This window comes from Panthera onca, chromosome C1 (genome assembly GCF_046562875.1).
Source record: "Panthera onca isolate mPanOnc1 chromosome C1, mPanOnc1 haplotype 2, whole genome shotgun sequence".
In the NCBI taxonomy this organism is placed as follows: domain Eukaryota; kingdom Metazoa; phylum Chordata; class Mammalia; order Carnivora; family Felidae; genus Panthera; species Panthera onca.
Window position 1 is genome coordinate 194,487,759 of NC_138346.1, and position 15,776 is coordinate 194,503,534.

General features: G+C 34.1%; 1 protein-coding gene across 8 annotated transcripts in view; it reads right to left on the reverse strand.

Annotated features, from left to right (window-relative positions):
- The window catches only part of ZMYM4 (zinc finger MYM-type containing 4), a 146,560-nt gene that overhangs the window by 46,829 nt on the left and 83,955 nt on the right, over nucleotides 1–15,776 (reverse strand). For 4 of the 8 annotated variants that reach the window (XM_060622155.3, XM_060622157.3, XM_060622159.3 and 1 more), the window contains 6 exons: nucleotides 13,816–14,340; nucleotides 12,030–12,091; nucleotides 11,507–11,677; nucleotides 7,107–7,169; nucleotides 4,275–4,359; nucleotides 3,784–4,039 (listed from right to left, as the gene is read on the reverse strand). In XM_060622155.3, the coding sequence (XP_060478138.2) occupies nucleotides 3,784–4,039; nucleotides 4,275–4,359; nucleotides 7,107–7,169; nucleotides 11,507–11,677; nucleotides 12,030–12,091; nucleotides 13,816–14,340 (1,162 nt within the window). The remainder of the gene's footprint in view (nucleotides 1–3,783; nucleotides 4,040–4,274; nucleotides 4,360–7,106; nucleotides 7,170–11,506; nucleotides 11,678–12,029; nucleotides 12,092–13,815; nucleotides 14,341–15,776) is intronic. The other 4 variants (XM_060622163.3, XM_060622162.3, XM_060622164.3 and 1 more) reach the window with 2 other exon arrangements.

Consider the following 15,776-nt stretch of genomic DNA (forward strand, 5'->3'; position numbering starts at 1 on the left):
AGGCTCTTCTATATTTTCAAGATACTCTTTAAAAATAATTAAAACTATTTTTAATTTTACATATACTTGAAAAATCAAAAAAGAAAAAAAATAAAACACTATCATTTAAGAGTAAAAATACAGGGCCGCCTGGCTGGCTCAGTCAGTACAGCATGCAACTCTTGATCTCAGGGTTGTGAGTTCAAGACCCACATTGGATGTAGAGATTATTTAAATAAAACCTTGAATGAATGAATGAATGAATGAATGAATGAAAGTAAAAGTATATTTCAAGCTACACAGTGTATATTCTAGCATGGTTGTACAAAATAGAGTATTTCCATATCTAAATAATTTAATTTACAAGTATTAGTAGCAAAGGCAATGAATATTAAAACCTTTTAAGGCTCCCTACCACTCCACCCTTTATCTTACCCCTAAACCACTGTTCCTAAATAGTAGTTTATCAGATAGTTTAAGCGTAAAGCATTTTAAAAGCCAATGGGAAAACAATGCCTTGATGAAATTTTCCAAATAGTGTCTCTCTCTCATGAATACACATACACATAATAGTATATAAGCCATTATATTCATTCTTGCAACTTAAATTATACAAATAGAGCACTTTTTAGAAAAGATGACAAATATCTCTGATTCAATAGAAGATAATAGTAAACATAATGGGAATCATCACCAGGAACACCTCATATGCTGTAATGTATAACTTCATACCTCATCTTCTATACTTAGTAGCTCCAGGCACCTCTAGTTTCTGCATTTTTTTTTTTTTTTTTTTTGCCTTCACAGTTATTTTTTAAGTAGATTTTAATATATTTCATTTACAGGGGTATTTACTGAGCACTTATATTGAGCCAGCCACTAGCTACATCCTGTATAAAAATATGGTACAAGCATGCACTAAAGGCGCTCACACCATATTGGGACAGACAGACAAATGACAAAAAATGCCATAACAGAAGCATTCTTAAAATACAAAAGTGAACTAATTATGAAAAAATATAATGCACAACAGAAAGAGAAATGAAGAAACAATTATTTCAGACAATATGTAACATGAAAGGCTATTTTTGCTATGTCTTAAATAGGAGTTTTCCAGAAGGTTAAGGAAATAAGAATTGGGGAGCAGCATTGATCAAAGCAATAGAGTATAAAAGCAGGTATTTCTCACTCGCCTTAGTATGCTTAGCATCCAACTACATTACATCTTATCATAGATTTTATCTGATTCCAAACAGTAAAAATTCAGAAATGATACAGACAATCCCAAAATAGTTACTTCTCTATCATTGTATCAAGTAATTTTATCTAACAGTATTAAAAAAATTACCCTCCAAATTACCTCTTCTAATTTTGAAACAGATTTTTAAAAACTAAGCATTAGGTCCTTATTACTAAGGAAACCTGAAAATTAAATGATGATTAGCTAAAATATATTCAGAATTTAGGTTAAATTCAAGATGCTAAGAAATATGGTTAATAAAACATTAAGAAAAATAAAACGTACTTCAAACAGCTAATGAGGTGTTGTTTTTTTTTTGTTTTTTTTTTAATCAACCTAAGTGCTGCTGCTATATCTCTACTGGTCTATAAAAATAGCAGTGGCTATCAGGATGGAAATCTTTTCTAGCTCCACCCATTCAAATTAAATTGAAATCCTTCTTGGGCTCCTTCAAGGGATTAATTTACAAATTAAACCTGTTTGATTATATGGAGTGGCAGGGGCAGGCGACGCATGTGCCCAAATTAACCAGCTATGTGACACAGAGGAAATCTTTTAATTTCTTTGAATCCAATTTCCTTATACTTAAGGTATGATCCAACTCAACAATATTATAGTCAGATAAATCAGACCATCCTAAACTTCTGCAGTCTGACTGTGTAAGAGGAAAACAAGGGGAGGAATGGTTAAGTGGTAAAAAAGAGATAAAAGAGTAGTTCAGGAATAAAACAAAATGCAAGGAAAAACAAGACTGATCAGTGGTTGAGGACTGAGCAACAATAGAAAAGATATCCTGTAAAATGAGAAGGGGAGAAAAGAAAGAAAATGGAGAAGATCAGGCAGGTAAGGAGTACCTGAAAGGACAGTAAGAGGCAAATGGAAAAGAACGAGGGATTTAAAAAAAAAAAACAAAAAAGGATAATAGAATACGTGAATAAAGAGGTAGAACAGTTAAGAGTCAAGAAATGACAGGATGAAAAAATGGAAGATTTATGGATAAGACCAAACATAACAAAAGAGAAATGCAATCTTAAAGGATAACCAAACTACGTAAGATCAAGATAGGTAAGATATGATATGTAGGTAAAAATGACCTAAAATAAAAATATGTATGCACAAGAATTTAAAAACAAAGAAAGAGGGCACACATCTTAAAACTTCTATGGGTTTCTGGGATGCCTGGGTGGCTCAATCAGTTAAGCATCCAACTCTTGATTTCGGCTTAGGTCATGATTTCATGGTTTGGTTCATGGGTTTGCACCCTGCACTGGGCTACCCACTGACAGTGCAGATGCTGCTTGGGATTCTCTCTCTCTCTGCCTCCCCCTGCTCACACTGTCTCTCTCAAAATAAATAAAAAACAAAACAAAAAAACAAAAACCCCTTCTGTGAGTTTTCTAAGGTCATTTTGAAATTCACTGATAACATCTCTGAACTATCTAGGGCTATTATTATGAAAGAAGAAATAACATCAAAATTTCAGAAAGTGCCTATCACTAACGTAGAATTAAATAAAGAAGCATAAAAGGAAGTTATATGAAATTGTCTCATGGCAAAACAGAAAAAAGGAAAAAAAACCCTATAAATATAATTTTCAAGTTGACTTAATCTTAGAATCTGATGATGAATATACTAGAATATAGAAAAGAGGTACACACTTTCAAAAGCATGCTTTATAATTCAAACAGTACAAATAAAGAAATCTATTTTTGCTAAATCAAACATGAAACATAAAGGGAAGCCCACATAACTTCCAAAAAGACTTCTAACCACATTCAAATTTCTTTCAAGTCTCTAAAATGCCTTTTTCCATTTAAACCAGAAGAGGGAGCATCTTTTTTCCCTTTCCAGAGAAAGGGAAGGATCCACGTAAGGCACTATAAACACAAATATCTAAACTAATAAATCATGGTTTGAACAGTTTAATAACAGGCCAAAGTGTTTCAGAATGAGAGCATTATTCATCTTTTTCTGACCTATTTAAACAGTTTTAACAATCACCTTACCAAATCAGCCAAAATTAGTTCATATTCTTCAAATATATCAGGATGATCTCATCAAGGTCTAAGGTCATAGTCTTTTGATATTAAACACTGAAATGGTACCTCTGAGGCAGTTCAGAGATATTGAGAAGATAAAAATATATATTGGAGTCCTTTTTTCTTTTTTTTTACACTGGAGTACTTTTAAAGATAAGAAAGGTATTAAATGAATTCCAATTAGATAACAGGATACATAACTTTAAATATTTTTGGATTTCAGTATCTATTACCTACAAATAAAATATTGTGGTATTATATGACCTAAGTGGTGTAGTTTTTGTTTTATGAAGCATCTCAACTAACATGGATGGAAAGGCTGGTTTCAAAAACATCTCAATATATATAAAAGGCACATTATTTATAATTCAAATAAGCTGAGCACCTAGGATCCAGAAAAACTGAAAGCAACAACATACTGTGGCAATTACCAAAAAATATGGAAATGTAGAAAACTAAACAATACACAGATAAGAATGAAGTGTTTTAAAAGGAAACAGAAGATAATTTAGAATTCTGCTATACTTTGAGCAACTTGAACAAGTTTTCTTGGTGGGAGGAGGTGGTGGGCGGGCAGGTGGAACTGTATATCCAGTGAGGCACAGTGTAGAACAGAAGAGCTGAGTCGACCCCTTCCTCTGGTAAGCAGTTTGCCCCTTCTGGAGAATTTTTTTACAACCAGAACAGGAAACTCGAACAGCTGTGGCTGGAACTGAAGGAAGCATTTTATTCATGCCAGATGACGCCAGTGAAGGCTGAAAGCCAGTAGTCAACTGAGGAGCTTAAAAAAAATTAAAAGAAAAATGTTTTACTTTTCATCATGAATTTTATGTATATATCCTTTCTTCCTCTTCCATAACCAGTCTTGAAACCCCAAACTAATTATCCAATATAAATGACAGCCATTCTAAATGAGCAGAGAACTGCCTAGCTTACTAATACAAGTAGATACTTCCTCTCACTCATACTGGTCAGAATAAATAAACATGATTCATTTACTCAATTCTGTTTCTTACCAAGAGGACTGCCACTGACTGAAAACACAGCACTAATTTTCAGTTCCCCTTCTTGAGTTTTTTGCTGTTGGCCATGACTATACTCCTTTAAAAAAGAAAATAAATAAATAAATACTTAGAGAAAAGAATAAATATAAAATATCTAAAGAAATCCAGACATTCAATAAGTTTTGTTTTGGCTACATGGGTGGGAGGGTGGGGAGGGGAATTTATACTACATTACCATTAATAAGAAATAATAGCAAGCAAACTATAATTGCAATAAGGGTATAATAGGTTTGTATATGCTGAGAAAGAAACAAACAAAAAAAAATGAAGGCAGCTACCCAACTAGCCTTGTAGCACTACCAGATATTTATTTTTGACAATTATTATTACAGTATTTTAAGTTGCTGTTTATCTATTATAAAAGTAATACACAAACTATATTTTGTATTGTAAAACTATACAAAATTTAGACAAGCAGAAATAAGGAAAAATTCTATTCATATTTCTATCACACCAAAACAACCACCATTTTCTCTTGGTATATTTCTTTCCAGTCTTTTCCCCTCCTGTAGTCAGAGATTTTATTTCTCTACATAGTTGTAATTAAACTGAATATATCATTCTAGTAAAATAATTTCTTGATCACTTGAGTCAGTGAAACATTTGCATATTATTACATTTTACTCCAAAATCACTTCAAGTGGCTAAATGTCCGTGTTTTTTAAGTTGGAGTCCAAGAATCCCTGAGGTCTACAGATGTACTGTAGGGAGTCTGAGAATTCTAAGAGAATATTTTTAAAAACTGCATCTATTTCAATGACTTTTTTGGTGAATGTAAACTTATTTTTAGTCATGAATAACCACATATAACTGAGTTATACTACAAGTTTTCAGTGCTGTTATTTGCTTTAACAATTCTATTATTGCACTGTGAAAACTCTAAGTGCCAGATTTAACTTTTATTTTAATTAATTGCTTATCACACTGAAATCTGCGAAACCCCAGCAGATCTCTTATTCTTGGAATTCTCAGGCAACTCCAAAATATCCCCCTTTTTTTGTGGTTAAGAGGTATCTGGTACATTACTCAAGTTTGAGAAGTACTGATAGATGTGTATTATTTAATAGATATACCAGATTACACAGGGATCAGACTGGGATAGGGTGAGTGAGGCATTTGCCTCAGGCACAAAGTTAAGGTACCAAAAATCTCAGTAATCAAGATAAATTAGTGTTTCAATGCGGCATTTTTAAAAATCAAAAAATGCAAAATCCATGAACAAAATAACAAAACTTAAATAAATAAAGACAGGATCAGTATTACTGATTTTTCCTTTGGCCTCAGTCTCCAATTTGATGGCCCTGCATAACACTGAGATTATATGACCATAACCCAATGTCAGTCAGTCCTTTTGTTTCCTCACATTTGGTATAATTAGAAATGCCATGATGAATATCTTAAGTGAATATTCATACTCTCATACTTAGCATTATCTTCTAAGGAAAGGATTCTTGAAGTGAAATTACTAGGTAAAAAGGCACACAGTAAATGTTCTTGATACACAATGACAGGTTGTTGTTTTTAAACTTCTGATTAGATTTATTCTAGCAATTTGTGAAAAGCCATTGAAAAGTCTTTCCCCACTACTATTTCATTTCAATCTGCAATTCTTTTTGTAATATCCACTTACAAAAAAGCATTATAATATAACAATATTAACCCTGTATAGCATGTTATTAACATTTCCTCAATATGTACTTTTAAAACTTTTTATAAAGTTTCCATTTCTATGCCAAAAATCTAGTTTTTACCTTTGTGACTCCTTCGATTCTTATAAAGTTCTACTTCCAAAAGAAAACACTAAGAAAATGGTTTCATTGTTTCTAAAACAGTCCTTTCATCCAGAGGTCAGCAAACTTTATCTGCAAAGGGCCAGATACTAAATATTTTTTTATTTTGGAGGCCATACTACCACAACTACTCAACTCTGTCCTGGTAGAGCAGAAACACCCATAGGTAATATGTAAATGAAATGAATGTGGCAATGATCCAATAAAACTTCATTTACAAAAACAGTGTGCAGAAAAACAAAAACAAAACAGAAAACACAGAAAGCAGGCTGGATTTGGCATGCTGCTGCTAATTTGCCCAATCCCTAATTTAATCCATCTGGAATTTATTTATTTTGATGTTTAAAGGGCTAGTCTTCTTTTTCTTTCTCTGAGTAACTAGTGAATTCCTTCCATTCACTGTTAACAGATCAGATTGCTTTGAAAATGTCTCTTTTGTGGCAATCTATTCTGTATCATTATCAGCCGTATTTTTTTTTTTTTTTTTAAATAAACTCTACCCCCAGCATGGGGCCCAAACTCAAGGCCCCAAGATCAAGAGTCGCATGCTCCACCAACTGAGCCAGCCTATTTTTAGGATATCACACTATCCTAATAAACGTAATCATGAGAGGTTTAACCATTTATACAATAGTCCACCACTATCAACCTATATTTTTAGAACACATGTCGAATGTTTGTGTGGATGCCTATTCTTCAAAACATTAGAACCTACTGATATTGTCATCAGAACTGTATCAAAACTGTATCTTAATTTAGGAATAACTAATATCTTACATTTTTTTAAAAGTCTCTCCATTCTATCAAATTGTCTTTCACCTGACATAAGTACTTTCTAATTGCTTTGTCAAGGGGAATACCAAATATTTTCATCATATTCTCTGAGAAACAAGTGATTTACAGAAATATTGCTATCTTTCATATAACTAAAATTCAACTAGCTACTCCACTATACTTTCATGAACTCTATTAATTCTCTAATAAAGATCCTTACCAGTAAACGATGACAATTTTGTCTCCCCTTTTCCATTATTTCTTCTAATTTCTTTAACATGTACTGGGTCGAAAATCCAACAAGAGTTAAATAATAATGCTGACATCAGTAATTTGTGTTCTTTTAGTAATTATTAACAGGTTTCCATCATTTTACTCTTAAATTCAATGATTGTTATTGATCTGAAGTAGATATTTCCTTACCATGACCAAGAGAGTATCTATTACAAGAAATGCACAGTAAATTACATGAGATGTCTTTCTGCATCTATCTATCCAAACAGTCTTATTTGACCAGTTGAAATTATGTATTAAAAGATTTCCTAACATTGGCTCATCCTGACATTCCTACATTATATAGTATATTAAAGCAAATTTCAAGTAAAAAAAACTTTTTTTAATCTCAGAAAACTCCCGAAAAAATCAATACTTATTGACATACTTTAATGGTCTCCAGTCAGCTCTTTCTTTTTCACTGTTCATGACAATTATTCCAAACTTCTGATACGTTTCTTAAGCCTCAAGTACATATTACTTATATACCATAGTAAAATAAGTGTATCTTAAGTACTCTACTTATAGACCGCACAACGCCTTCAAGGCAGAATCATGTTTATGTTAGTATCCCCCTAAAGATGACTAACTTTACAAATATTTAATTATAAACAATGACTAATAACTTAAGTGAAAATCTGATGGCTTCAAAAGCTTTCAGAAGGAGAAAAACAGGTTATCAAAACAAAACAAAAAAATCCTTTACCAATAGCTTTACCTTCCCTTTGTTTACCATAAAGGAAGAATTGTATCCGTATCCCAAGACAGTATTTTAGAAATGAAGAACCCAGTACCTATAGCCAAGTTAATCTGATATACCTTAAAAAAGCCCAGCATTTAATTACTGCATTCTACTTTCTAAAACTCTATGACTCACTATTGTGAAAATTTATTTGCTTTCCCATCATAATCCATTTACTTTAACAAGAGATAAAATTAGCTCTTTTAATAAGAGGAAAAAGAAAAGAAAAAAAATCATGACGTTAATGTAGTATTCACTGAATTTCCAATTTTTAGAACCAACAGAAAAGGGGAAAAGCAAAAATAGGGTCTCTGGCTCTTTAACTTTTCTATTTTAAAAAACCTTCTCCAGGCAGTTTTAAACATTAAACAACTTTTATTTATATAAAGATTGTTAGGATAATAATAAAATGACCTTCATTATGGCCCCATAATGGTTCCTTCCAACCTTTATGAACTTCAGTTCCCTCATCTACAAGTGGAGTTAATACCACCTACTATGGCCTTCTTATACAGAAAGATGAGGCAACACACTACACACTGTATAGGTACACTGTACCTATAAAACACTACAGAAAATATAGTCACATGCAGGAAGGATCTGAATAAAGAAATGAAACTGCAAGACCAAATGATATTATGCTGATAACAAAGGTAGGAGGATGACAACTGGTGACCCCAGAAAATCATTAACTGATGAAATAATCAAGAACAAATGGGTTGAGTCTTTAAAAACATATACACACATTTCAGCACCCCAGGTGATTTGGAAAGTAGAGCAAGTATGGAAAGTAAAGAAATTAAGACCAAAATGAATTGTGTAAAAAGGAGAATTGGGAAGTGAGCTGAAAGTAAAATTACAAGTTAAGCAAAGAGAAAAGCCAAAGGAGGTTTTGATAAGGTGCCATGAACTAAAGCTATGATCTTATTAAATCATGACAAAAGTTACTACTGGTAACTGACAGTCAAAAGTAAAGCCTGACCACAACTGTAAAACCTATCAGTATTTTAAGAGAGTTAGGTTAATAGTACTGTTTTAGAAACTGTTAAAATAATATTAGGACTCCTTTCACCAGTCTATGGGAAATGTAAGAGTGAAAGCATTAGGCAGTACTGAACAGCAAAGAATACCGATTTCCAATGGTCACGGGAGAGAAATACCTAAAGGAAGAGGGCAATGAAGGAGAGGAAGTGGGGAGGGAAAGGGGAAGGGAAAGGGAACAGGAAGGAAAGATGAGGGAAAAGAAAAGAAAGACCAGGTATCTGTGTCTAACATAAGTTGCCCAGAGGGATATCTAGAAGAATTATGAAAAGGTCTGATCCTACAGAATTGGTGTGGCTGATACAATAGAAAGGATTTCTCAGAGATAACCTAACTTTATCAGGGCACCTGGGTGGCTCAGTCGGTTAAGTGTCCGACTTCGGCTCAGGTCATGATCTCGAAGTTTGTGAGTTCAAGCCCCAGGTCGGGCTCTGTGCTGACAGCTCAGAGCCTGGAGCCTGCTTCGGATTCTGTGTCTCCTCCTCTCTCTGCCCCTCCCATGCTCATGCTCTGTCTCTCTCTGTCTCATAATAATAAATAAACATTTTGTTTTGTTTTGTTTTGTTTTGAAAAACCTAGCTTTATCTACTCACGCGCTCGGACTGCCCCGTTGTAGGGTCAGGGTAAAGAATGTCTCTGGACTGTACGCCCAGGACCTATACACATTCCTGCTTGGTTCTCAAGAGTCCAATCAATCAAGTGCTGAAACTTTTGAGGAATTTCTTCCCCAAAATCATGATGAAACTTCATAATAAGCATTTTATAACATATTACACTTTCAATAGTATATAAACATGTAGTTGTTTATGACAATTCCATCCTATTGGTATCCCCCAACCACTGGAATTGCTGATTGCTTTCAAAAAAGTAATATAAATTATCCTTCCTGATGCTCCCCTTCCCCCAAGGTATTTGGTCTTTGCTATAACTGCCTTTTCATCCTAAAGGAAGTGCTACTGAGAGAGAAAGTAATGCTTTTGGATCCCTGCCAGGATTATGATTTCTTATGAATGTCCCATGTCCACACTGGGGCATGTAAAGAGACAGGAAATCTTCCCTGTATACGGATGTGTTTGTAGTCTTCTGAGGCATGAACTTTCCCTAGGTTACCAAGATATTTCTTTATCCCTAATACCAATAACCAAGATCTCCATTTTGCCTGCTTCTGTTAACATGCTTTCAATCTACCTTGTATTTAACTATTTTCATATTCCTGCTCTGCCATCTTCTTTGTTACCTTCACACTCATAACCATCCAGTTCCTACAGCTTTATCATCACTACTCTATACTGCTACCTTCCACTGAGCACCAAGAAATTAACTGAACATCAATGTGACTCATACAAAACATCTATTCTTACACCTCCTTATTGTAAAACAGTGGTTCTCAACAGCAGACAATTTTGCCCACCCACCAGGGGATGTATGGCAATGTCTGCAGACACTTGGGGGGGGGGGGGGTGGAGATACTATTGGTACCAAGTAGGTGGAGGCCAAGGATATTGCTAAACAAATGTACTACACTGCATAGGACAGCCCCTCACAACAAAGAATTATCTGGACCAAAATGTCAATAGTGCCAAAGTTGGGAAACCGTGCTCAGAGACATATGAATAAAAAAATCTCTTCCACAGAAGTCTCACACATTCAGCTCCCCAAAATAATAGAAACATATGGAAAGGGAACCTGTCTTTAGATCAACTATCATGTCGAGAAATAGCTAATTCATGGTATCTTTACTTCTCAGCCTCTGAATTCATGCCCTTTGTATAAAACATAGACCACCCTCAAATAACTGATTTTGTGTATTCATCCCTCAGTTCCCTTCGTACACTCCAAAATTATTACAGCACGTAACTTTTTTCTTACATCCCAACTACTGTAATGTCATTAACTGCTTAGATATCTTCACTGATTTCAGAACTTCAGTTACAGGATCTCTGTAAATTTTTCCTCCAGAGCAATCTTCAATAGCAGAGCAGGGTCCTCCCTATTAATTACAGATCTCAAATTTGGAATCCCATTTCACCCATCAAAGCCTCCTTTACCTTCTACCCATTGATCAAATGAACTAGTTCTTCAATCAATTAACCCTTTCAAAGATAACCTGTCCATTACTTCCTCCCCCAAGAAACTTAAATCCACACACGGTGTGTACTTCATTATCAGTAATTGCGCAAGGCTTACTACCTTGTATAAACTCAATCACAACATAAACTCATAAAAACCATAAACCTTCAGCCATGTCTGCTGCATCAATCTCAAATCCTTGAAGACTCCCCTTCCCTAATCCTGCACTGAAATTGTAAAAATCATAGAACAGTGACATTAAGGAACAAAGAGGATTAAAAGCCTAAATTACTACTCAGGAGAAGTTTCATGTAACTCTTGATTCCTTAGCATTACTCTCAGAAGATAATTCAAATTGCCTTAACCTTCATGAAGTCTCCTCTCACACTGTCAACAAACTACTTGACTTCTTAATCAAGAATTTCCTCTCTCAAATGAAGAATTCACGTGTGGAACAGAAAAGAAGGGGGGGAAAGTAAAGGTGAAATGTTTACTTGAGCATTGTCAGGTTCATCTTTAATTTTGTCTAGTAGTCCCTGCTGTGGTGCCATTGCTTTGTCATACTCATCATCCAAAGGTTCTTCTTTAATTCTAATATTTGATGCAAAGGAATTCCCCAGTTCCGAACCAATGGATTCTTTATTGGCAAATGGATAGCTGGAATCCTAAAACACAATATAAAGTATTAATAAATATTCAGATTTAAAGATTACTCCTCTTCAGGTGTTAACACCCAAAGATAAGCTCACTGGAAATGAAGAACTCTATGGATACGCATTAGAGTCCCTATGCCTAAAAGTAAATTGGTCTATGTCTAAATATCAAATACAAATAAAGAAACTAAGAGCTGAGGCTTCTCAGAACATCTTCAAAGATGTCCTTACCAAATAATAAAGCAAATTAAAAAAACAATCCGTGCTCTACCTAACACATATAGTTACAGTTTAGAAAATGACACAGAGAAAACTTTGACACTTGCCACAGTTACAGCAGTCTGCATACACACTGAAAACTTACCCTAAAGTTTGTTTCTGGGGTTTGTGGTAAATGGGTATGTAATGTTTCTTCAACTTGATTAGCTATTGAAAGAAAAAAAAAACAAAACAAACACATGTATATGAATAACAAATCTTATAAAGAGTGACCTAAAAAGCTATCATTCGATAATCACCTCTCTTGTCAAATAAAGATGCTTATTAGAGTGAAATGGGTCCCCAAAAATACCCAAAAGATAGTTTCACTCAAACAAAAGTCTAGCCCCACTTTCCTTTTAGCCTCACCTTACACATTTCCTCGCTCAAACCTAAATAATGTGGTTACCTTATTCACTATACTCTGCAAATTACTTGTGTTTGTTCCTCCCCATTTCTGCTTATATCATTCCAAGATCCCTCTATCTATCTATCTATCTATCTATCTATCTATCTATCTATCTATCTATCTCTATACAGACTTCTGATTCTGCTCAGTTCAAAATTCACCTCTCCTCTATAAACCTTCCCTGGCCACTGAGTTAAAAAGCAGCTCTTTTCTAATAATACCTAAAATACACTGTTTCAGTTACCTGAAAGAAATCTTCTTATATGGCCTATGACAAATTCTTCTACCACTGTATTTAATTATAAATTAAATCTTACACTATTTAACCGGTCATTGATACTTCTACTACTTGACTTTTCCCTTCTACTATTAGACATTATGCTCCTTGGGCATAAATGCCCTCATAATTTATCCCCCATAGAGATATCAAAAATATAAATTTAATAATATATATTTAAAAATATAGTATACCCTGTTCAGCCTGGTACATAATGGATATGTAAATTAATTGCTCTTTTTAATACTGACCTAGTCTTTCTACTATATTTTTCCAGCATTGACAGAAGAAATGTAAGGGTTGATATATGGCACCTTGCTTTCCTTCACATCTATTGAGCATTTATTGAAATATTACTATTTTCACTGCACCAAGTTAGGCCCTAAGAATGCAAAGATGAATACGATACAATCTGGCCCTCAATAAACTACACTGGTAGGTACAACAAAACAAATATAGAAGTATAATAAGTATTATAAGTACTATAAATAATGAGGTATGAACAAAATGTTATGTAAATATAGAGAAGGAAACAATTCATTCTTCAGGTAGAGAGGTTAGAGATGACTACAGAGTAGAAGAGGTTTATGTGTTAGGCATTGTTGGATAAGAAGTACTTTATAGGCATATATACAAAGAAAGAAAAGGACATGCAGACAAACGGAACAGCAGAGGTAAAAGAAGGCAAAGAAACAAGAAAATATGTGACATATTTAAGAATGGAACTGAAGCTAAAGTATAGGGTACTCTGGGCAAAGAGGCTCAAGAAGGGCCTCAAGAAACCTCTAGAACATAAAAGAGAAATGTTATCAAATAGAAAAACCCTCCCTAATTTGGACTAATTGGTGGGACAGCAGTTTGAATTAGTGCTTACAGCACAAAGAAGTTAAATCCAACTTGAGGTTCCAATGTTCAACCAAAGAAAATGAGCAGGTGACTTGAGTATCTTGCCTTCTCATCAAAATATTGCAACCAGGGGAGGGAGAAATGAGGTTTAGAACTATTTTTCAATCATTTTTACCATTACCAAAAGTTACTGGGAGAAATTCAGTCACTCTGCAAAGAACAAGGATAAAAGAAAAATGACAAGCTTACAATGAATTTAACTGTTCATATTTTGCTTAGAATCAGAACTAATAAAAGCTATATTATTATCAGTACGTAGTTATTTATTGTGTTTTGTGGCTCTATTCCAACAATTATTACCTGCTTTATCAAAAAAACTGCTTTTCAACCTTGAATCCAACTCTTTATGGGGTTTATCCAACCGTTTTTCACGTTCATGATAAGTTAGGTCTCTATTTTTCTCCTTTCCAGAAAATGTCTCTTTGCTGTTTTCTCTTACTAGACTAAAATCTTTCCGTATTGATTTAAAGACAGAAACCTGATCAAACTGTTTAGGAAAGTCTTTTTTTAATTTATTTTGAATCTGTATTTCATTTTCATTGTCTGATTCATGCTGTGTGACTCTTCTCTCTACTTCCAAGCTATCATCAGTATGAATTGAAGAAACAAGATTGTCCTTTGAACTAAAATCCTGTTCATCCTCATTGTCACTACCAACGACTGGAATTCCTGCAAGATCCCCAGAGTTCAAAAAATAATCATCTTCATCCAGCAATGAATTTTCAGATCCTGTTTGATTCGGCATTCCATAAGACATGCTGTCAAGGGTAGGAGTTAAGTTGTGGTCTATATCTTCAGACATTTCTGTATCCATGATACCACCACCTTAAAAAGTAAAATACTGTTTAGACAAACGATAGTGCTAAAGATGACCACATTTATAAGGTCTGTCTGGTATTTAACCAAATATATAATTTCTCTTTTCAAACAAAATATAGATAATAATACCACAGCATTCAATGAGCAATTTGATATAGGTGTGATAGGACTATCCTAATGTGACAGATGAGGAAATAGGGATCTACAACTTGAGAAGCTATTTGAGGTTAGAAAGGAGGCAATGTGATGCAGAAAAAAAGAGTACCAACTTCAGAAACAGACATATCTGTACTGGAATCATAGTATGATCGCTAAAAATCTATGTGATCCTGAAAGGTAAACTCTCAGGTTTCTTTATTTGTAAAACAGTGTAATACTCACCTTAGAGATTAATTTGTGGTGAGGATTAATGATAGTATGTATAAAAGGCCTATTAACACAGTGACTAACACACAGAAGAGAATATAAAACTTCATTTTAATTACTACAGTGATTATTCTGGGGAACTGAGATTAGAACACAGGTCTCTGCTCTTAAAGTCTCACTATCTCTGTACTAACTCTAATAAACACAGCAGTTAATGTTTACAATGTTAAATATTTAAACATAAAGAATAAAATGTATCCAAGCCAGAAAAAACTTAAAAACTATTTACCGTTTGAAACTATAATGCTCACATCTCTTCCATTCCAAAATAAAATTTAAAAAACCTCCCAGCTCTCATTTCACCTTCCCTTCACAGTCAAACCTCTAGAAAAAAAGTCTACATCGGTTTATTTCTACTTCATCTCCCAGTTATTAATCCTCCAAACTTAATGCAACCTGGGTCCCAACTTCTCATTGGAACTGCTCTCATTAAGATCATCAAGGATTTCCTAATGGTCAAATCCAAATGATTTTTTTCAATCCCTATGTGGCATATATGTCCTGGATAAAAGGCCTTTGGTTTCTTTGACACTATACTTCTCCCTACCTTTCTAATTAGTCTATTAATTTATTTCATATTCCTCTTCCTCTGTTTATGCTCTCAATATTCCAATTCTCTTATTTTATACACTCAGACTATTTTACTCACCACCATAGCTTTCACCATTGCTGTGAATTTCCTAAGCACTTTCTTCCAAGATTCAGATCTCCATATTCAACAAGCTCCTATAAGTCCCTAGGGATCTCCAACTTAGTACTTTTAAAACCAAGTTCATCATGTTCCCATTCCAAGCATACTCTTCTTGTATTTCCGTCACCTGATTAACAGCATCAGCAAGCCAGCAGTTTGCTCATGAAAAGAGAAATCAGTCCAATTCTCTTTCCCTCTGGACAAATTCTGTAAACTGTCCTACTTAATATCTCTCGAATCCATCTCCTCCACAAGGCACCACTCTAACACTCCACATCTCTTACTGTGGACACTGTACTAATTAAATCTACATGGACATCTAGGA